The 24032-nt window shown below is 46.3% G+C and overlaps 1 protein-coding gene across 7 annotated transcripts in view; it reads left to right on the top strand.

Annotated features, from left to right (window-relative positions):
- coasy (CoA synthase) overlaps window positions 1-24032 on the top strand; it is a 160867-nt gene that overhangs the window by 110609 nt on the left and 26226 nt on the right. For all 7 annotated transcript variants that reach the window (XM_070864659.1, XM_070864662.1, XM_070864664.1 and 4 more), the window contains 2 exons: window positions 12439-12628; window positions 15367-15431. In XM_070864659.1, the coding sequence (XP_070720760.1) occupies window positions 12439-12628; window positions 15367-15431 (255 nt within the window). The remainder of the gene's footprint in view (window positions 1-12438; window positions 12629-15366; window positions 15432-24032) is intronic.

Raw genomic sequence — 24032 nt, 5'->3', positions numbered from 1 at the left:
AATACTGATACGCCACCTCTAGGCCAGGTCCAAGATCACCCCAACCTCTGTCGTTGAGCTGCAGTATGCGGACGACGTCCGCATCTGCGCACATTCAGGATATAGTCAATGTATTCACTAAGGCATATGAAAGCATGGGCCTTACGCTTAACATCCGTAACACAAAGGTCCTCCACCAGCCTGTCATCGCCGCACAGCACTGCCCTCCAATCATCAAGATTCACGTGGCGGCCCTGGACAACGTGGACCATTTCCCATATCTCGGGAGCCTCTTATCAACAAAGGCAGACATTGATGCGGAGATTCAACATCGCCTCCAGTGCGCCAGTGCAGCCTTCGGCCGTCTGAGGAAAAGAGTGTTTGAAGACCAGGTGCTCAAATCTACCACCAAGCTCATGGTATACAGGGCTGAGTAATACCTGCCCTCCATGTGGAAATGGCTGAGACCTTAAACAATTATTTTGCTTCAGTCTTCACAGTGGAAGACACAAAAGCCATGCCAGAAATTGCTGGTCAAGGGAATGTGGGAAGGGAGGACCTTGAGATAATCACTATCACTAGGGGGGTAGTGCTGGACAGGCTAATGGGACTCAAGGTAGACAAGTCCCCTGGTCCTGATGAAATGCATCCCAGGGTATTAAAAGAGATGGCGGAAGTTATAGCAGATGCATTCGTTACAATCTACCAAAATTCTCTGGACTCTGGGGAGGTACCATCGGATTGGAAAGCAGCTAATGTAACGCCTCTGTTTAAAAAAGGGGGCAGGCAAAAGGCAGGTAACTATAGGCCGGTTAGTTTAACATCTGTAGTGGGGAAAATGCTTGAAGCTATCATTAAGGAAGAAATAGCGGGACATCTAGATAGGAATAGTGCAATCAAGCAGATGCAACATGGATTCATGAAGGGGAAATCATGTTTAACTAATTTACTGGAATTCTTTGAGGATATAACGAGCATGGTGGATAGAGGTGTACCGATAGATGTGGTGTATTTAGATTTCCAAAAGGCATTCGATAAGGTGCCACACAAAAGGTTACTGCAGAAGATAAAGGTACGCGGAGTCAGAGGAAATGTATTAGCATGGATAGAGAATTGGCTAGCTAACAGAAAGCAGAGAGTCGGGATAAATGGGTCCTTTTCGGGTTGGAAATCAGTGGTTAGTGGTGTGCCACAGGGATTGGTGCTGGGACCACAACTATTTACAATATACTTAGATGACCTGAAGAGGGGACAGAGTGTAGTGTAACAAAATTTGCAGATGACACAAAGATTAGTGGGAAAGCGGGTTGTGTAGAGGACACAGAGAGGCTGCAAAGAGATTTAGATATGTTAAGCGAATGGGCTAAGGTTTGGCAGATGAAATGCAATGTCGGAAAATGTGAGGTCATCCACCTTGGGGGAAAAAAAAACAGTAAAAGGGAATATTATTTGAATGGGGAGAAATTACAACATGCTGCGGTGCAGAGGGACCTGGGGGTCCTTGTGCATGAATCCCAAAAAGTTAGTTTGCAAGTGCAACAGGTAATCAGGAAGGCGAATGGAATGTTGGTCTTCATTGCGAGAGGGATGGAGTACAAAAGCAGGGAGGTCCTGCTGCAACTGTACAGGGTACTGGTGAGGCCGCACCTGGAGTACTGCGTGCAGTTTTGGTCCCCTTACTTAAGGAAGGATATACTAGCTTTGGAGGGGGTACAGAGACGATTCATTAGGCTGATTCCGGAGATGAGGGGGTTACCTTATGATGATAGATTGAGTAGACTGGGTCTTTACTCGTTGGAGTTCAGAAGGATGAGGAGTGATCTTCTAGAAACATTTAAAATAATGAAAGGGATAGACAAGATAGAGGCAGAGAAGTTGTTTCCACTGGTCGGGGAGACTAGAACTAGGGGGCACAGCCTGAAAATATGGGGGAGCCAATTTAAAACCGAGTTGAGAAGGAATTTCTTCTCCCAGAGGGTTGTGAATCTGTGGAATTCTCTGCCCAAGGAAGCAGTTGAGGCTAGCTCATTGAATGTATTCAAATCACAGATAGATAGATTTTTAACCAATAAGGGAATTAAGGGTTATGGGGAGCGGGCGGGTAAGTGGAGCTGAGTCCACGGCCAGATCAGCCATGATCTTGTTGAATGGTGGAGCAGGCTCGAGTGGCTAGATGGCCTACTCCTGTTCCTAATTCTTATGTTCTTATAAAGGTAGTCTGCATGGATTTCTTAAAGGAATGTCACGTTTGACAATTGCATTTTTTGAAGAAATTATCAATTGGATCGATAAAGGGAATAGAGCAGATGTACATTAATGGAGTTAGTCCCACTTGCCTGCTCTTTTCCCATACCCTTGCAATCCTTTTTCTCCTTTAAGTATTTATCCAATTCTCTTTTGAAGGCTACTGTTGACTCTATTAAAAAGACCGCCTACTTCCACTTACGTAACGTTACCCATCTCCGCCCAACCTCAGTTTATCTACTGCTGAAATCCTCATTTATGCTTTTGTTACCTCAGGACTTAACTATTCTAATGCTCTCCTATCCAGCTAACCACCTTCCATCCTCCATAAACTTGAGCTTATCAAGTTTGAGCTACCCATATCCTAACCCACTCCAAATTCTGTTTGCGTATCACCCCTGTGCTCGCTGACCTACATTGGCTCCCGGTCCACCAACGGCTTGATTTTAAAATTCTCCATCCTCATGTTCAAATCCATGGCCTCACTCCTCCCTATCTCAAACCTTCTCCAGCCCTATAACACTTAGTATGCTCTCTTCCTCTTTTGCATCCCATACTCTCTTTGCCTCATCATTGGCAGCCGTCTTGAACTCACTCCCTAAATCTCTCCACCGCACTATCCTTTTAAGACCCTCCTTAGGGTCTTGCTACAGTTATACAGGGCGTTGGTGAGGTCATACCTGGAATACTGTATGCAGTTTTGGTTTCCATATTTACGAAAGAATATACTTGCTGTGGAGGCAGCTCAGAGAAGGTTCACTAGGTTGATCCCGGGGATGAGAGGGTTGACTTATGAGGAAAGATTGAGTAGGTTCTACTCATTGGAATTCAGAAGAATGAGAGGTGATTTTATAGAAACGTATAAGATTATGAGGGAGCTTGACAAGGTGGATGCAGAGAGGATGTTTCCACTGGTGGGGGAGACTAGAACTAGAGGGCATGATCTTAGGATAAGGGGCTGCCCTCAATGAGGAGAAATTTCTTCTCTGAGTGTTATGAATCTGTGGAATTCCCGCTGCCTCAGAGAGCTGTGGAAGCTGGGACATAAAATAAATTTAAGACAGAAATAGACAGTTTCTTAAACGATAGGGGGTTATGGGGAGCGGGCAGGGAAGTGGAGCTGAGTCCATGATCAGATCAGCCATGATCTTACTGAATGGCAGAACAGGCTCGAGGGGCCTTATGGCCTATTCCTGCTCCTATTTCTTATGTTCTTAAAACCCACCCCTTTAACCAAGCTTTTAGTCACTTATTATAACATCTCCTTCTGTCATTATGCACCTGTGAAGTGCCTTGGGGCTTTTCCTACGTTGAAGATGCTACATCTTGCAAGTTATTGTTGTAATGCTTCGCCCTCTTCCTTTTTGTTTTCCTTGTCCTTTCTAAAACATTATAACCTGGAGTGTTTAATTTCCATCATGCCCTCAGTTAAAGCAATGATGCCATCTTTTGCTTTTTAGATTCTAGTTCCTCAATTTTATACCTTTCTTGATTTAGCAAAGATATATTTTAGGCCATTTTCTTTGCTATTAGGAATCTTTGCTCCTTCACTACATTTCTTCTTTTTCATACACTTATGCTGTTTGTAGAAAAGTATAGGACCAGAACAAACTGTTGACTGTCCAACTGATTGGTCCGATTGTGCAGGAAATATCATATCTCACAATACATATCATACAAGTCTTATCAACACTTTCTCCAGGTACTTATCCAACTCTCTCCTGAATTTGCTGATACAGAGCCCCCACTGCCCCCTCAGTGCTCCACATATTCACCACCCTCTGTGTAAATTTGTTAAATCTAAACTCACCCTCATTCTTTCAAAGTTGAACAGGTTGGAGTTTAGAAGAATGAGGGGTGATCTTATTGCAACGTATAAGATTATGAGGGGGGCTTGACACGGTAGTTGCAGAGCGGATGTTTCCCCGCGTGGAGGAATCTAGAACTGGGGAACATAGTTTCAGACTAAGGGGTCACCCATTTAAAACTGAGATGAGGAGGAATTTCTTCTCAGAGGGTCGTGAATCTGTGGCATTCTCTGCCCCAGAGAGCTGTGGAGGCTGGGTCATTGAATATATTTAAGGTTAAGATAGACAAATTTTTGAACGCTAAGGGAGTCAAGGATTATGATGAGTATGCAAGGAAGTAGAGTTGAGGCCAAGATCAGATCAGCCGTGATCTTATTGAATGGCGGAGCAGGCTCGAGGGGCCAAAAGGCCGGCTCCTGCTCCTATTTCTTATGTTCTTATAAGTTTAGGTTTATGCCTCTTTGTAAAATCTGTGATTGTGTTTCTCCCTCCTCTGTCCCCTTACGATAACTCTCACTATCCCTCCCTCCTACCCTCTCCAATGTTATAAGCCTCCCTTGAAGCATTCTTTATGCATAGCTAATATCATGTCAGCCTGATTAGCTTTTAGGATACCTGTAACGGGGTGGGAAGTGGTGGGGTTGGGACTGGCTTGCCTGCCCCTCCCTCCTTCCTACTTTACCAGTGTAAATCCTCTCCCATTATCCAGTTAATCTGGTCTGCAAGATAAGGCAATATTGGTATCATTTTGGATCAAGTGAAAATCTTCTGTATAGTTTCTACCTTTCCCAGAATTTGGTCCAACATCCCCAGAGATCTAAGTCTAGCTCTTGGTGTGCAATTTGATGCCTCTAATTTTCCCTAAGTAGTCCAGTGTGACACTGGGAGTAGTCTGAAAATGACTACTCTTGGCATTCAGTTTGCAAAACCTCTATTATACTCTTGCCTGTAAAACACAAGCTTTGGTTGATCATCCTCCCTTTGCAAAAGCTTTTTCTTCTGATTTGTTATATCCCTAACCTGGCATCTAGTTGGTAATGCACTATTTGGGATTTTTGCTCATGACTGCAAAAAGAGCTATCCTCTTAATTATTGAATCCCTCCCAACTACCACTTGCCTGCTCTCCAAGTTAGTGTTCCTTTTTTGCTCCATGTTGCTGCCATGTTTCTTGTGCCTGTCTTGCTCTGTGCTGTCTTTTTTGTCTGATTTATGGTGTCCAGCACAGTTTACCAACTAGGAAAATCAAGACTCATGGATCCTTGTACTGACTCCATCATAGGCAGTCCCTCGGAATCGATGAAGACTTGCTTCCACTCTTAGCATGAGTTCTAAGGTGGCTGTACAGTCCAATACAAGAACCACAGTCTCTGTCACAGGTGGGACAGACATTGGTTGAAGGGAAGGGGAGGGTGGGACAGGTTTGCCGCACGCTCCTTCCCGCTGCCTGCGCTTGATTTCTGCACGCTCTCAGTGACGAGACTCGAGGTGCTCAGCGTCCTCCCGGATGCACTTCATCCACTTAGGGCGGTCTTTGGCCAGGGACTCCCAGGTGTCAGTGGGGATGTTGCACTTTATCAGGGAGGCTTTGAGGGTGACCTTGTAACGTTTCCGCTGCCCACCTTTGGCTCGTTTGCCATGAACGAGTTCCGAATAGAGCGCTTGCTTTGGGAGTTTCATGTCTGGCATGCGAAATATGTGGCCTGCTCAGTGGAGCTGATCAAGAGTGGTCAGTGCTTCAATGCTGGGGATGTTGGCCTGGACGAGGGCGCTAATGTTGGTGCGTCTGTCCTCCCAGGGGATTTGTAGGATCTTGCGGAGACATTGTTGGTGGTATTTCTCCAGCGACTTGAGGTGTCTACTATACATGGTCCACCTCTTTGAGCCATACAGGAGGGCGGGTATTACTACAACCCTGTAGACCATGAGCTTGGTGACAGTTTTGAGGACCTGGTCTTCAAACACTCTTTTCCTCAGGCGGCCAAAGGCTGCACTGGCGCACTGGCGGCGGTGTTGGATCTCATCATCAATGCCTGCTCTTGTTGATAGGAGGTTCCCGATATAAGGGAAGTGGTCCACGTTATTAGGGCCGCGCCGTGGATCTTGATGTCTGGGGGGCAGTGCTGTGCGGCGAGGACAGGCTGGTGGAGAACCTTCGTCTTACTGATGTTTAGCGTAAGGCCTATGCTTTCATACGCCTCGGTAAATACGTCGACTATGTCCTGGAGTTCAGCCTCTGTGTGTGCACAGACGCAGGCGTCGTCCGCCTACTGTAGCTCGACGACAGAGGTTGGAGTGGTCTTGGACCCGGCCCGGAGACGGCGAAGTTTGAACAGCTTCCCACTGGTTCTGTAGTTTAGTTCCACTCCAGCGGGGAGCTTATCAACTGTGAGGCGGAGCATGGCAGCGAGGAAGATTGAGAAGAGGGTTGGGCGATGACGCAGCCCTGCTTGACCCCGGTCCGGATGTGGATTGGGTCTGTGATGGATCCATTGGTAAGGATCACGGCTTGCATGTCGTCGTGGAGCAGGCGGAGTATGGTGACGTACTTTTGGGGGCATCTGAAATGGAGGAGGATGCTCCATAGACCCTCGCGGTTGACAGTGTCGAAAGGCCTTTGTAAGTTCGAAAAAGGCCATGTATAAGAGCTTCCGCTGCTTCCTGCATTTTTCCTGCAGCTGTCGCGCTGCAAAAATCATGTCCGTTGTGCCCCGGAGGGGACGAAATCTGCACTGTGACTCCGGGAGGAGCTCCTCGATCACGGGGAGAAGACGGTTGAGGAGGAATGTAGCGACAACATTCCCAGTGGTTGATAGCAGGAAGATTCCTCTAGTTGCCGCAGTCGGACTTGTCCCATTTTTTAAAAGATGTTCATGATCACTGCATCTCTAAGATCTCCTGGCATGCTCTCCTCTCTCCAGATGAGAGAGATGAGGTTGTGTATTCACGGCAGCAATGCCTCTCCGCCATACTTCAGTGCCTCAGCAGGGATTCCGTCCGCACCCAAAGCCTTGTTGTTTTTAAGCTGTCTTATGGCTTTTTCTACCTCGTGCAGTGTTGGGGTCTCACTGAGGTGGTGGCAGGTAGCATGCTGCAGGTAGAATGGAGTCGAGAACACTTGGGTCAAAGGCAGAGCCTCGATTGAAGAGATCTTCAAAGTGCTCCTTCCAGCGGGCCCTGACTGTCTCCGTGTTCTTGATAAGTGTTTCCCCGTTCTTGGCCAGCAGCGGGTTGGGGCTTTGGGTGTTTGGCCCGGAGGTGGCCTTGACTGCGATGAAGAATCCTCGCACCTCATGGCTGTCGGCCAGCTGCTGTATCTCCTGTGCTTTCTCCATCCACCACCTGTTCTTTAGGTCCCGGGTTTTTTGTTAGACCTCAGCCTTTAGCCGTCTGTAATGCTGCTTTGCTGCTCCCGAGTTGGGTTGTTTTTTAAGGCTCAGAAATGCCCTGCGCTTGCGATCCATTAGCTCTTGAATCTCCTGATCATTCTCATCAAACCAGTTCTGGTGTTTCCTGTTTGAGTGACCGAGTATCTCTTCACAGGTACTGGTTATGGAGGCCTGGAGGGCAGACCAATCGCTGTGGGCATTCTGCGTCTCGGGGTCATCAAGGCACGCCAGGTTAGTTGTGAGGCGCTGACTGTAAAGGGCTCTCTTAGCTGCGTCCTTAAGTGCCCCGGCATTGCCTATTTTGCAACACTGCTTCTGCTGCCCCCTTCGCTTTGGGGCTATATTGATGTCGATGATGGATCGGATTAGGCGGTGGTCCGTCCAGCAGTCATCCGCTCCTGTCATGGCACGGGTAATGTGCATATCCTTGCAATCCCTGGCTCAGACGATGACATAGTCGAGCAGGTGCCAGTGTTTGGAGCGAGGGTGTTGCCACGATGCATTGTATTTGTCCCTTTGTCGGAGCAAGGTGTCGGTGATGAGGAATTCGTGTTCTGGACATTTTGTCAGGAGTAGGGTACTGTTGGAGTTGGCTTTCCCTACCCCCTCTCTGCCAATCACGCCTCCCCAGAGGGCTGTGTCCTTGCCGACCCTTGCGTTGAAGTCACTGTGGAGGATCAGTTTGTCGCCCGCAGGGACGCAGGTCAGGGATTTTTCGAGATTGGTGTAAAAACCCTCTTTGGCCTCATCAGTTGCATCGAGTGTTGGGGCGTAAGCACAGATGACTGTGGCACACTGGTTCCGGGATAGGATGAGTCGAAGCATCATGAGGCATTCGTTAGCCCCGCTGGGGGAAACTTTGAGGCAGACTTTGAGGCAGTCGACCAGCTTGTTTTTGATGGTGAAGCCCTCCGTGGAGGCGGCGTTCTGCCTCTGGTTTCCCTTTCCAGAAGAAGGTATAACCTCCACCTTGTTCCTTGAGCTGGCCTTCCACTGCCCACCGGGTCTCGCTTAGGGCGGCGATGTCAATATCAAAGCGTCTCTAAGTTCCCGGGCAACTGTGATGGTGCGGCATTCCGGCCTGCTGTTTTTGGAGTTGTCCGTGAGGCTCCTGACGTTCCAGGTCCCAAACTTCATGATAGAGGAGTGAGAGATGCCTGTGCATGATTTCTTTTAATGTGGGGTGGTCGTTACACACCGGCCACCACATGGGCTAAGCTGAACAAGATCTTGATCCAGTGGCAAAGGGGCCCAAGACGACTGGAGACCAGGCACTGCTATATAGGCCTAGTTGCCTATGGCGAGATGTTGGCCGCAGGATCGGCACTGGGTAGCACCCTTGATGGTAGGTGGTCCAAGGCTTGGTTGGGGGCAGGCATGGAGGGGGCCAGTGGTCCACTGGGGTTCAGAGTGGGGGGAGCGGGGGGGGTGGTCATAGCCATTGTACTCACCACGTGCTGGAGGAGGAGAGGAGCCAAACCATCAGTGGGGAAGGAGAGGTCCAGATGGGGTGGGGGGGGGGGGGGGGTGCGGGTTGGAGGCCCGATAGCCAGGACCAGTTGCCGCAGGAGGTCCAGCCGGGAGGCTCAGGTCGCGTCGAGTCGCCGATGTGTGGTGTGGCGGAAGGCCTGATGTCCGCCCGAACTTTTTTTTTACCTCCCTTGTGAATAGTCTTCCATTCCTCTGCTTCCCTGTTCCACTCCGTTTGTGGATGGCTACTTTCTGAAACCTATCTTCCCGGAATCTTTCCTCCCTGTAAGTTATGGAGTGTGGTAGCTGCTGCTCGACCTCTGCATTTCTCTACTCAAGCAATGCAACCTTTTGACATAGAGTCATTACGGCACAGAAGGAGGCCATTCGGCCCATCGAGTCTATGCCGGCTCTCTGTAGAGCAATCCAGAGGGTCCCATTCCCCCGCTCTATCCCCGTAGCCCTGCAAGTTTATTTTCCTCAAGTGCCGATCCAATTTCCTGTTGAAATCATTGATCGTCTCCATTTCCACCACCGTCGTCGGCAGTGAGATCCAGGTCATTACCATTCGCTGCGTAAAAATGTTCTTCCTCACATCCAAGGCTGTAATGAGGTCTGGAGCCGAGTGGTCCTGGCGGAACCCAAACTGATCATCGGTGATCAGGTTATTGGTGAGTAAGTGCCGCTTGGATAGCACTGTCGACGACCCCTTCCATCATTTTGCTGATGATTGAGAGCAGACAGATGTGGTGCTAATTGACCAGATTGGATTTGTCCTGCTTTTTGTGGACAGGACATACTTGGCCAGTTTTCCACGTTGTTGGGTAGATGCTAGTGCTGTAGCTGTACTGGAATAGCTTGGCTAGAGGCGCAGCTAGTTCTGGAGCACAAGACAACTCTTCCAATTGTGGCATGAGTCCCCAGATGTTAGTGAGGAGGTCTTTGCAGGGTCGACTGGGCTAGGTGTGCTGTTGTCATGTCCGAAGCCGGTGCCGAGGTCGATGCAGGGTCGTCCATCCGGTTTTATTCTTATTATTGTTTCTTGTAGATGTTTGTTACAACTGAGTGTCTCGCTGGGCCATTTCAGAGTTCAGTTTAGAGTCAACCACATTGCTGTGGATCTGGAGTCACATAGAGGCCAGACCGGGTAAGGGCGGCAGATTTCCTTCCCTAAAGAATATCAGTGAACCAGATGGGTTTTTACAACAATCCGGTAGTTTACTGGTCACCATTACTGACACTAACTTTTTATTCCAGATTTTATTTAATTAACAGAATTTAAATTCCACAGCTGCCGTGGTGGGATTTGAACTTGCGACTCCAGATCATTAGTTCGGGCTCTATAACATATATAACCTGTTTCACACGCAAGGAACTATCTTTCAGATATGACCAAAGCTTGGAAATGTAGTAAACGTTGAGGAGAATAGTAAGACTTCAGAAGGACAGAGACAGACTGGTGAAATGGGAAGACATATGGCAGATGAAATTTAATGCAGAGAAGTGTGAATTGATATATTTTGGAAGGAAGAATGAGGAGAGGAAATATATGATGGAATTATAAAGGAGGTGCAGGAACAGAGGGACCTGGGGGTTCAGGTATACAAATCTTTGAATGTGGCAGGACAAGTCGATAAGATTGCTAATAAAGCATACGCAATCCTTGGGTTTATTAATAGAAGCATAGAACACAAAAGCAAAGAAATTAAACTAAACCTCTATGAAACACTGGTTCGGTCCCAGCTGGAGTATTGTGTTCAATTCTGGGCACCACACTTAAGGAAGGATGTGAAGGCCTTGAAGAGGCTGCAGAGGCGATTTACCAGAATGAGGGACTTCAGTAATGTGGAGATACTGGAATTGTTCTCCTTAGAGCAAAAAAGGTTAAGGGGAAATTTAATAAAGTTGTTCAAAATGATGAGGTGTTTTTATAGGGTAGATCACGAGAAACCGTTTCCACTGGCAGGAGGGTTGGTAACCAGAGGGCACAGATTTAAGATAATTGGCAAAAAAGCCAAGAGGGAGATGAGTGCTATACTGTCTTTCGGGTGAGAAGTTAAACTGAGGCCCTGTCTGCTCTCTCAGATGGATGTAAAAGATCCCATGGCATTATTTCGAAGAAGATCAGGGGAGTTATCCCCGGTATCCTGGCCAATATTTATTTCTCAATCCACATAACAAAAGCAGATTATTTGGTCATTATCACATTGCTGTTTGTGGGAGCTTGCTGTGCACAAATTGGCTGCCGCATTTCCTACATTACAACAGTGACATCACTTCAAAAGCATGTCATTGGCTGTATAGTGCTTTGCGACGTCCGGTGGCCGTGAAAGGCACTATATAAATGCAAGTCTTTTTATTTTTTTTTGAACGGGACTTTGTGCGAGTTTGGACACAGACAGTCGAGTTTCCGATAACTTCAAATTTACGTAGGGTAGAATGTGGGAGGCCTGGCTGCATTTTAATGATCAAGTATAGAGGTAACAGACATGGATGAGGGTTTCAGCAGCAGTTAAGCTGAGGCACTGGGCAAAGACGGGCGATGTTACGGAGGTGGAAATATGCGGTCTTAGTTATGCCGCAGATATGAGGTCAGAAACTCTTTTCAGGGTCAAATATGACAGCAAGTTTGAGAACAGTCTGGTTCAGCCTCAGACTGATGCCAGGGAGAGGGATGGAGTTGTGGCTAGGGAACTCCATCCAGAGATTGTGATGGAGATTGAAGACAATGGCTTTGGTCTTCCCAATATTTAATTGGGAATTTCACTGGGTTATGAAAAAGATTTCATTCAAGTAAATGTTTCAGTAGGACCCTGCACCACAAATGATGCTGATCTGTAATTGTCCCTCCCTAATAACCTTCTGTGCCATTCCTAACATCAAAGGGGATTAACACAGGTTTAGCTGGGATCTTGGTCTGTGTATGTACTCTTCTCCAGATTGGAATAATGTGGCTTTGAATATTTGTGGAGTCTTGTTCTTTAGGGATCAGAAAACATTGGGAGATTCAATTAATGACGATAATTAAAATAAAACAGACTGTTCCTGTTCTGTAGAATGAGTTTCCTTGTTACATGCTTCAGCAGCAAGGTTTAACTGCATTTACAAATCACAGCACAGTGGGATTTGCTCAGTCCCTTTCATCACTGGGCCCGCGTTCTGGGTTTATTTGGAATAATAAGGCACTTTGCACCTGGCTGTAATTTGTTTCTAAAATAAAACTGTGATGGTATTAATGCAATTGACACCACAAAACCAGCTATAATTCAGCACAAATTGCAACTAAATTGACGGTAATGTTCAGAAGGGCACAAGAGTGGCTGCTGTGGGGAAGTGTTAATGTCGATGTAGTTGGGGATATTTCATTGAGGTTGGGGCAAAGTAGGAAGAGCTTTATCCTGCTTTTCACCTGCGCTACACCCAACATAGGAGAGCCTGATGCTGACACTGAATTTCAATGTGGAAGAGTCCAATTTCATGAAAGTAACAAAATTATAAATTTATTTAGAACATTTATCTGCATCCTTAACTTGGATCGACATGTTTTCAGAATAATCCGAAAATTCCACCAGCTCCTTATGTGATTGGACTGACTGGATCTACGGGCAGTGGAAAGACGGCAGTTGCGCAGATCCTGCAGAAAATGGGAGTAACTATCATTGCTGCTGACCAAGTGGGACATGAGACGTACAAACCAGGGAATGCTGCTTACCAGAGGATTCTTCAGGAATTTGGACAAGGTATAATTAACTCTGATTTATTTACCGAAGCATCCACTTAAACTTTAAGCAAAGCAATATCTGCAAAATATCAAGATAAACTATCTGTGGGACTCGATAATTCCAGTTTTCCCTCCATTATTATAGCGACCACAACCATTTAGCATTTACCACAGTTACTAACAGACATTGTAGCACTCGGAAATCCTGCATTCCATAAGGTTTCTCATATGAAGTGGGAATACCACGAATCAGAAATTTACTTAATGTCCTGATGGTAGTCATGAACCATTTGCAAACCTAAATGAGTGAATACTGGGATGCTTGTTACATGTGAAATCTCTTCCATTTCCCAATGACTTGCATTCAGTACCAAAGGCCGTGATTTTACTTGCCTCAGCAGGTCCGTGGTGAGCGACATCGGTGGCGGTTCCCGACCCCGTTCCTAGCTCCATCCCGCTTTGTGAAATGATTCACAGCATGCAAGGGGGTCCTCTTCCCTTCCGATGGGCGGAAGACACCTCCCCACTCAGTCTGGTTGCACATTGCACAGGAGGGCACAAGCAAGATGTGGTCAGGAGGACCTGGGTGCAGTGGCACAAACCTTTCAATGATCTCAGTAGATCACGAAACGTTAGTACAAAGCCACACTCGCCTTCATCCTCCAGTGCCTCATCACATCCCCATCACTCTGCCTTCCCAACCCTCCTACTGCGCATCCGTGCACTACCACACATCCCTCTCTCTATCTACATTATCACTAGCCACTCCTCACGCTCACCTTCATTCTAGTGCAATTGTATCAACTAACAACACACGAGGGTAGCCACTTCTCATGTAAAGTTTCTGTTAATGTGCTGTCAAACATTGAAACATTTATTTTCAATACTTTGCATTCTTGGACAGATTTGTGTGCACCTTTGGAAGTCGCTTAGTGAGTTGCAGTGAATGGTGAGACATAATGGTACCCCACCCCCCTGCAATGGCGGTGAGTGTGAAAGGAATGGCTTCAACATTAAAGGGATTGCTTTATGGTGTTGGTGTGTGGTGGTGCCAACCTGGCACATCATGTGGCAGCCAGGTTGTACAGTGTCAAGTGAAGTCAATCTGGCCATGGTGAGCCTACCGGACAGCAGTGTGCCCAGGGGCTGACGCCCTCCGTCCTGTGTAGCATCAGATGATTGCAGAGAAGATTAGTGTTGTAGTTGGGGCTGATTGTGATCAGATTCTGAGGACCAAGATGAGACAGTATAAAGGGCACCGATGTTGATGGAATAGATGGCAGGTGAAGTGCAGATGACTCAAGCATTCAGTCAATGGTGAGAGAGTTCTTCCAAAGAGGTAATACTGGATGGAGAATGGAAAGTAGAAAACCATACAGAATCTGTGCTAAAAATGGACTCAAACAGCTGGTGGCTGAGGAAAGTAAAGATCTGTCAGGTGCGAGCTTTTACTGTACATTTGAAGCTGTCAAGTAATCAGCTGAAGCAATGGCCACTGAACTCCTGCCTCAGGTTGACAGCTGTGGTTCCCGAACAACATGGTTCATGGCCATCAGGTTAAAATGAAAGGGTAAGTTTAAAAAAGTCTGTTAATGATCTGTCAACAGGACAATAATGAGATTAATTGGGTCTTTTGCCGCTGCCTGTCGGGTCTGCTCAACGCTGGGACATTGGGAAAGGCGAGTGGCGACCTGACCCACTATAAAATAAAAACACTTTTCCTGACCTGCCATCGATCCCGCCTGCTGACCCCCCCACCCCCCCCCCCCCGGAAGATTTCCCCCAATGTGTTTCCTTCCCATACAACTGTTTGCATTAATCAGGTTCTTTCCAGCAGACTACATTCCCCATTCCCTTTCCCATGGGGATGTTCGATTCTAGAGCAACAGCAACAAGTTAATGAATGGAAAATTATTTTCACCGGGTTACTAAAATCTGTAAAAGTCTGCATGAAATTTGCATAAAGATCAAACATTTCCTTTCTTCCCATTGTACCCTTTTTATAAAAAAACTATCTGATTTTCTCGCTCTTTAGGAATCCCTTCATTTACAAATCACGATACGGCAGGATTGCAGTCTCTTGGAAGGTTGGCAACCTATTATCATTTCTGTTTTTCTTTACTGGTTCCCTTGGTGGCTCTGAGTTTGTCCAGTGACTAGCTGAGCCATTCAGACTAAGTGCCTTCATTCCATCCACAGCCTGTGCTGAATCAGCCGCCTGCAGGCAGGGCAGCAAAAGTTGCTAGAATTGGCCTCATTGCCCTGTGCGCTCTGCTGCAAAGTTGCATTTGGAGGTCAGTGAATCACAGATTACATAACGACAAGATCAGACTCAGTTTTGATGTTCCTATGGTGGAACTACCTACTGACCCTCCCAGTCAAGGTTCATGTGAATAATAGGCAGTGGGAGGAACTAGAGTGCCTCTGTTGCAGATGTAATGCCTTCATGAATGGAGAGGGGATAAAATTGGCATGCAGTGAGAGGGGAGGTGTTCTGCAGGATGTGTGAAAGGAGCTTACAATGATTTGTTCAGCTCCCACACCCATTCATTTGATGAATTGACGTCATCAGCAGCTATGTGTGTAAGGAACTGAGAGTGAAATCCATCCCATAATACCACATTCACAGCATGCAACACTCCCTTTCAGCATACACCATAATTCCATTGCAGTGATGCAGGTAAGCAGTGTTCTGCTAAATAAACAGCAACTCTGCAGTTAGTTTGCAATTATTATTCTCGGTTTCTCACATTGCAGATATTTTACGGAAAGATGGAACAATCGATCGAAGTGCTTTGGGAAAGATCATTTTTGGAGATGATGTAAGTATAGGTTGTGGAATTTTCCTAAATATATATTGTGTTTATTTTCAATCAGTGCTGCTTTGCCACTTTCTTATTTTAAAATCAGTCTGAGAAAAATAGGACCCCTCGAGCCTACTCCGCTTTTTAATACGATCATGACTGATCCAATTATGGACTCAGGTCCACTTCCCTGCCCACTCCCCATAACCCTGTATTCCCTTATCGTTTTAGAAACTGTCGATTTCTGTCTTAAATTTATTTAATGCCCCAACTTCCACAGCTCTTTGAGGCAGCGAATTCTACAGATTTACAACCCTCTGAGAGAAGAAATTTCTCCTCATCTCAGTATTAAATGGGCGGCCCCTTATTCTAAGATTATGTCCCCTAGTTCTAGTCTCCTCTATCAGTGGAAACATCCTCTCTGCATCCACCTTGTCAAGCCCTCTCATAATCTTATACATTTCGATAAGATCACCTCTCATTCTTCTGAATTCCAATGAGTAGAGGCCCAACCTACTCAACTTTTTCTCATAAGTCAACCCCCTCATCTCCGGAATCAACCTAGTGAACCTTTTCTGAACTGCCTCCAAAGCAAGTATTCGTAAATATGGAAACCAAAACTGCACGCAGTATTCCAGGTGTGTCCTCACTAATACCCTGTATAACTGTAGCAAGATTTCCCTGCTTTTATACTCCATCCCCTTTGCAATAAAGTCCAAGATACCATTGGCCTTCCTGATCACTTGCTGTACCTGCATACTAACCTTTTGAGTTTCATGCACAAGTACCCCCAGGTCCCGCTGTACTGCAGCACTTTGCAATTTTTCTCCATTTAAATATTAACTTGCTCTTTGATTTTTTCTGCCAAAGTGCATGACCTCACATGTTCCAACATTATACTCCATCTGCCAAATTTTTGCCCACTCACTTAGCCTGTCTATGTCCTTTTGCAGATTTTTTGTGTCCTCCTCACACATTGCTTTTCCTCCCATCTTTGTATCGTAGCAAACTTGGCTACGTTACACTCGGTCCCTTCTTCCAAGTCGTTAATATAGATTGTAAATAGTTGGGATCCCAGCACTGATCCCTGTGGCACCCCACGAGTTACTGATTGCCAACCCGAGAATGAACCATTTATCCCGACTCTCTGTTTTCTGTTAGTGAGCCAATCCTCTATCCATGCAAATATATTACCCCCAACCCCGTGAACTGATGCGAATGTTGTGCTAAATTCTTGTCCATTGGCTCAATTGCACATTGTTTTGTGTGTCAGATTTTCTTGCGTTAGTCCTATTTACTTTGTGCATTGTATTTTTCATTGCTGACATGTATGCAAATGAGTCATTTCAAACACCCAAGGTGGTCATTCTGTTCATGAAATTTGAAGTATTAATTTCCTGCACCATTGTTAATACTGTACTGACTCACTAAATACTTATGATTATACATACATCTGGACATGTTCTGTGGTGATAAAACGCTTTGAAACACAAATGTTCAGTATCCTAAAGTTGGGAGGTGGGTGAAAACTTCAGTCCTTCCATGCTTTGAGTTCTTGTTCTGAGTTATGTTGTTTTGGAGGAGCTGCTGCAAGGTAATAGCTCCTCCCCACAAGGAGGGAAATATGTTGGCTGCCTTTAGGGTTCGGGTCTATTGAATTATCTGCTGTCAGCTAATTCAATGCAGTCGTGAGGAAGAGGAGAGAACCTGGAAAAGCAGTCATTTCAGTGTTTGTTTTGCTTACACATTCGCAAATAGTCATTAGTGCCACCATCTTGGTGATGCTGCTGTAAGCTTCCTTATGATTTACAGACCACAAATTGTACTTTATTTTGTGGATTTATCTTTAGTAAACAAGTGCTGTCTGATTGTGTGAGGGGTTAAGAACAATGTTCCCTCCAATTTTTTTCCATGCATGGTCCCTATAAATTTGCTGTGCAGTATCTTTTCCAGCTTGTGTGTGGCCTGCACGGGACCTCCTGATTAGGGGGAACATTGGTTAGAGCCTTTAGGTGCCCCATGATCTGGAATTCTTTCCCTCTCCACCTCCCTCCTCCTTTAAACCCATCTCTTTGACCAAGCTTTTGATCACTCCTTGGAGCCTACATTTTTCCTTCTACTTCTGACAAGTAATTTAGGATAAAAACAGAAAATGCTGGAAACTCTGGCCTGGACCTGAAACATTAACTCTGTTTCTCTCTCCACAGATGATGCCTGACCTGAGTATTTCCAGTATTTTCTGTTTTTATTGTAGATTTCCAGCATCTGCAGTCGGTGCTTCGGGATGTTTTTTCTACATTAAAGTCACTCAAAAAACGCAGGTTGTTCAACATAATCCTCACCTTACATATCAACTGTTTGAAATGTTTTCACCTACACTCAGGAAGTTCTAGGGAGGTACAGTATCTGGTGGCATTGTATAAGTCATTCTGATGGATCCATCCCATTCTCACGGAGTAGAACTCCGATTTCTCATTTACATGCTGTCCCTCAGCGACATCATCTAAAAACACAACGTCAGATTCCACATGTACGCTGACGACACCCAGCTCTATCTCACCACCTCCTCTCTCGACCTTTCCACTGCATCTAATTTCTCATGCTGTTTGTCCGACTCCAGTATTGGATGCGCAGAAATTTCCTCAAACTAAATATCGGGAAGACTGAGGCCATTGTCTTCGATCCCCACCAAAAAGTTCATTCCCTGCCATTGACTCCATTCCCCTTCCTGGTCACTGTCTGAGGCTGAACCAGCCTGTTTGCAACCTTGGTGTTCTATTTGAGCTTGAGCTGAGCCTACGACACCATATCCTCTCCCATCACCTACTTCCACCTCCGTAACATCGCCCGTCTCACCCCCTGCCTCAGCTCATCTGCTGCTGAAACCTTCATCCACGGTTTATCTCCTTCAGATTTGACTCTTCCAATGCTCTCCTGGCTGGCCTCCCATCTTCCACTTTCCATAAACTACTAACTTGCAACAAGTTCCCATCACCCATGTACTCACTGACTTTTTTTTTAATCGTTCATGGGAAGGCCAACATTTATTGTCCATCTCTAATTGCCCTTGAGAAGGTGGTGGTGAGCCGCCTTCTTGAACTGCTGCAGTCCGTGTTGTGAAGGTGCTCCCACAGTGCTGTTAGGGAGGGAGTTCCAGGATTTTGACCCAGCGACGATGAAGGAACGGCCGATATATTTCCAAGTCAGGATGGTGCGTAACTTGAAAGAGAGCTTGGTGTTTCTATGCATCGGTTGCCCACGTCGTTCTAGGTGGTAGAGGTCGCGAGTTTGGGAGGTACTGTCGAAGAAGCTATGGTGAGTTGCTGCAGTGCATCTTGTCGATGATACACACTGCAGCCACGGTGCGCTGGTGATGGTTGGTGTGCCAATCAAACAGACTGCTTTGTCCTGGATGGTGTTGAACTTCTTGACTGTTGTTGGAGCTGCACTCATCCAGGCAAGTGGAAAGTATTCCATCACACTCCTGACTTGTGCCTTGTAAATGGCAGAAAGGCTTTGGGGAGTCAGGAAGTGAGTCACACATTGAAGAATACCCAGCCTTCAACCTCTTCTTGCCACAGTATCTATGTGGCTACTCCAGTTAATTTTCTGATCAATGACCCCCAGGATGTTGATGAAGCAGCTGAAGATGGTTGGGTCAAGGACACTGCCCTGAGGAACTCCTGCAGCAATGTCCTGGGGCTGAGATGATTGACCTCCAACAACCACAACCATCTTCCTTTGTGCTTGGTATGACCCCAGCCAGTGGAGAGTTTATCCCCTGATCCCCATTGACTTCAATTTTACTTGGGCTCCTTAATGCCACACTCTGTCAAATGCTGCCATGATGTCAAGGTTAGTTACTCTCACCTCACCTCTGGGATTCAGCTCTTTTGTCCATGTTTTGACCAAGACTATAATGCTTTCTGGAGCAGGGTGGTCTTGCCTAAATCCAAACTGAGCATTGGTGAGTAAGTGCTACTTGATAGCACTATCGATGACACTGTCCATCACTCCGGTGATGATTGAGAGCAGACTGATGGGGTGGTAATTTGATGGATTGAATTTGTCCTTTTTGTGGGCAATTTTCCACATGGTCGTGTAGGTAACAGTGCTGTAGCTGTATTGGAACAGCTTGGCTAGAAGCATGGCTACTTCTGGAGCACATCTTCAGCACAACAGCTGGGATGTTGTCGGGGCCCATAGCCTTTGGTATATCCAGAGCACTCAGCTGTTTCTTGATATCATGTGGAGTGAATCGAATTGGCTGAAAACGGGCAGTGGGGACCTCAGGAGGAGGCTGAGATGGAACATCCAGTCGGCACTTCTGGCTGAAGATGGTTGTAAAAGCTTCAGCCTTGCCTTTTGCACTCACGGATTAATCAAGAACAGTCAGCATGGATTTGTTAAGGGAAGGTGGTTTCTGACTAACTTGATTGAGTATTTTGAGGAGATAATAAAGAGGACCAATGAGGGTAGTATATTTGATGTAGTGTATATGGATTTTAGTAAGGCTTTTGATAAGATCCCATACGGCAGACTGGTCACGAAAGTAAAAGCCCATGGGATCCAGGGCAAAATGGCAAGTTGGATCCAAAATTGGCTCAGAGGCAGGAAGCAAAGGGTAATGGTTGATGGGTATTTTTGTGACTGGAAGGCTGTTTCCAGAGGGGTTCCGCAGGGCTCAGTACTAGGTCCCTTGCTTTTTGTGATATACCAATGATTTAGACTTGAATGTAGGAGGTATGATTAAAAATTTTGCAGATACTAAAATTGGCTGTGTGGTTAATAAGAAAGCTGTAGACTGCAGGAAGATATCAATGAACTGGTCAGGTGGGCAGAACAGTGGCAAATGGAATTCAATCTGGAGAAGTGTGGGGTAATGCATTTGGGGAGGGCTAACAAGGCAAGGGAATACACAATAAATGATAGGACACTTGAGCAGTGTAGAGGAACACAGGGACCTTGGAGTGCCGGTCCACACATCCCTGAAAGTAGCAGGCCATGTCGATAAGGTGGTTAAGAAGGCATATGGAATACTTGCCTTTATTAGCCGAGGCATAGAATACAAGAGCAGGGAGGTTATGCTTGAACTGTGTCAGCAGTGGTTCAGTGGGTAGCACCCTCGCCTCTGAGTCAGAAGGTTGTGGGTTCAAGTCCCACTTCAGGAACTTGAGCATATAAATCTAGGTTGACACTCCAGTGCAGTGCTGAGGGAGTGTTGCACTGTCGGAGGTGCCATCTTTCGGATGAGACGTTGAACCGAGGCCCCGTTTGCTCTTTCAAGTGGACGTAAAAGACTCCATGGCACTATTTCGAAGAAGAGTAGGGGAGTTAACCCCGGTGTCCCGGCCATTATTTATCCCTCAATCAACATAACAAAACAGATTATGGGAACTTGCTTGTATGCCATTTGGCTGCCACGTTTCCTATATTACAACAGTGACTACTCCCGGTCATCAAAATCCTCGGCGCGGCCTTGGACAATGTGGACCATTTTCCATACCTCGGGGGCCTACTATCAGCAAGGGCAGACATCGATGACGAGGTCCAACACCGCCTCCAGTGTGCCAGCACAGCCTTCGGTCGCCTGAGAAAGAATGTTTGAAGACCAGGACCTCAAACCTGGCACCAAGCTTATGGTCTACAGGGCAGTAGTGATACCCACCCTCCTATATGGCTCAGAGACGTGGGCCATATACAGTAGACACCTCAAAGCGCTGGAGAAGTACCACCAACGCTGCCTCCACAAGATCCTGCAAATCCACTGGGTGGATAGATGCACCACCGTCAGTGTTCTCGCTCAGGCCAGCATCGAAGCACTCGACCAACTCCATTGGTTGAGCCACATTGTCCGCATGCCAGACACGAGACACCCTAAGCAAGCGCTCTACTCTGAACTCCTACATGGCAAGCGAGCCCCAGGTGGGCAGAGGAAACGTTTCAAGGAACCCTCAAAGCCTCCCTGATAAAATGCAACATCCCCACCGACACCTGGGAGTCCCTGACTAAAGACCACCCAAAATGGAGGAAGTGCATCCAGGGCGCTGAGCACCTCGAGTCTCGTCGCTGAGAGCATGCAGAAAGCAAGTGCAGACAGCAGAAGGAGCGTGTGGCAAACTAGGCTTCCCACCCACCCTTTCCTTTAACCACTATGTGTCCCACCTGTGACAGGGACTGTAATTCCTGTATTGGATTGTACAGTCAACTGAGGACTCACTTTTAAAATGGAAGCAAGTCTTCCTCGATTTCGAGGGACTGACCTGACACTTGAAAAAGTACTGCATTCACCTGAAAGCGCTTTGAGACGTCCGGTTATCGTGAGAGGCGCTATATAAATCCAAGTCTTTTTTCTTTTTTAACTGTATAATGCAGTAGTTAGGCCAGAGCTGTAAGTTTTTCTGATTCAATGACCAGCAACTTACATTTACACAGCTGCTTTAATGTAGTAAACTTTCCAAAGCGCTTCAAAGGGGTGTTACCAGACCGAGCTACATAAAAGAAAGACTTGCAATTGTATAGCGCCTTTCACAACCATCGGACGTCTCGAAACACTTTACAACCAATGAAATACTTTTGGAGTGTAGTCAATTTGCACACTGCAAGCTCCCACAAACAGCAATGTAATAATGACCAGATAATCTGTTTTTTTGTTACATGGATTGAGGGATAAATATTGGCCCAGGACACACAAGGAGATAATCAGACAGGTGATCAAAGAGGTAGGTTTTAAGGTGTGTCTGAAAGGAGGAGAGAGAGATCGAGAATCAAAGAGGTTTAGGGAGCTAATTCCAGAACTTAGAGCTTAGGCAGCTGAAGGTTCGGCCGCCAATGGTGTGGTGATGAAAATTGGGGATGCACAAGAGGCCAGAATTGGAGAAGCACTGAGATATTGAAGGCTGTAGGCAATGTTCCCTCATTTTTTGGGTGCAAGACCCCTTTAAGTTTCACAAAATTGAAAAAGCCCGCCCCAGACTGTGCGGGACCGACTGCGCAGCTTACGGGAAGCATAGGTTGTAGGGAATCAACAAGATTACAAATATAGGGAGGGATGAGGCCATGAAGGGATTTGAACAAAAGAATGAGAATTTCAAATTTAAGGCATTGCAGGATTGCGAGTCAATGTAGGTACAATAGCATAGTACTTATGTTACTGGACTAGCAATCCAGAGGCCTGACTCATGGTCCAGAGACATGTATTAAGGGGTATTAAGTATTAAGGGGTTCAGCAGCTTTGAAAGTAGATAAGTCCCCAGGCCCGAATGAAATGCATCCCAGGCTGTTCAATGAGGTAAAAGAGGAAATAGCAGAGGCCTTGACCATCATTTTCCAGTCCTCTTTGGATTTGGGCATGGTGTCGGAGGATTGGAGGACTGCTAATGTAGTACCCTTGTTTAAGAAGGGAAAAAGGGATAGGCCGAGTAATTACAGGCCTGTCAGTATAACCTCAGTGATGGGAAAATGATTGGAAAAAATCCTGAAAGACAGGATAAATCTGCATTTGGAAAGGCAAGGATTAATCAGGGACAGTCAGCATGGATTTGTTCAGGGAAGTTTGTGTTTGACTAACCTGATTGAATTTTTTGAGGAGGTAACCAAGAGGGTCGATGAGGGTAATGCGTACGATGTAGTTTATTTGGACTTTAGCAAAACTTTTGATAAGCTCCCACGTGGTAGACGGGTCATGAAGGTTAAAGTCCATGGGATCCAGGGCAAAGTGGCAAGTTGGATCAAAATTGGCTTAGAGGTAAGGAAGCAAAGGGTAATGGTTGATGGATGGTTTTGTGATTAGAAGGATGTTTCCAGTGGGGTTCCGCAGGGCTCAGTACTGGGTCCCTTGCTTTTTGTGGTATATATCATTGATTTAGATTTGAATATAGGGAGTATGATTAAGAAATTCGCAGATGACACTAAAATTGGCTGTGTGGTTGATAATGAAGAGGAAAGTCATGGACTGCAGGAGGATATCAATCTACTGGTCAGGTGGGCAGAGCAGTGGCAAATGGAATTTAATTCAGAGAAGTGTAAGGTGATGTACTGTGGGAGGGCTAATAAGGAAAGGGTATACGCATTAAGCGGTAGGCCCCTCGAGTTTGTTCCACCATTCTGATTGCACTAGAGAGGGTGCAGAGGAGATTTACTAGGATGCTGCCTGGAATGGAGAATCTTCGTTATGAGGACAGATTGGATAGGCTGGGTTCTCATTGGAAGGTTGAGAGGAGACTTCATTGAGATGTGTAAAATATTGAGGGGCCTGGACATAGTGGATAGCAAGGGCCTATTTCCATTGGTGGAGGGGTCTATTACAAGGGGGCATGGTTTTAAGGTGGTTGATGGAAGGTTTAGAGAGGATTTGAGGGCAGGCTTCTTTATGCAGAGGGCTGTGGGGATCTGGAACTCGCTGCCTGGAAGAGTGGTGGATGCAGAAACCCTCACCACTTTTAAGAGATGTTTGGATGGGCACTTAAAGTGCCGTAACCTGCAGGGTTACGGACCTAGAGCTGGTAATTGGGATTAGACTGGATAACCTCTTGTTGGCTGGCGCAGATAGAAACATAGAAAATAGGTGCAGGAGTAGGCCATTCGGCCCTTCGATATGATGGTAAATACTGCAGGGAA

This window comes from Pristiophorus japonicus, chromosome 21, assembly GCF_044704955.1.
Source record: "Pristiophorus japonicus isolate sPriJap1 chromosome 21, sPriJap1.hap1, whole genome shotgun sequence".
Taxonomy (NCBI): Eukaryota; Metazoa; Chordata; class Chondrichthyes; family Pristiophoridae; genus Pristiophorus; species Pristiophorus japonicus.
Note: the sequence above shows the minus strand (reverse complement) of the source record. Positions and strands in the feature narration are given on the sequence as shown.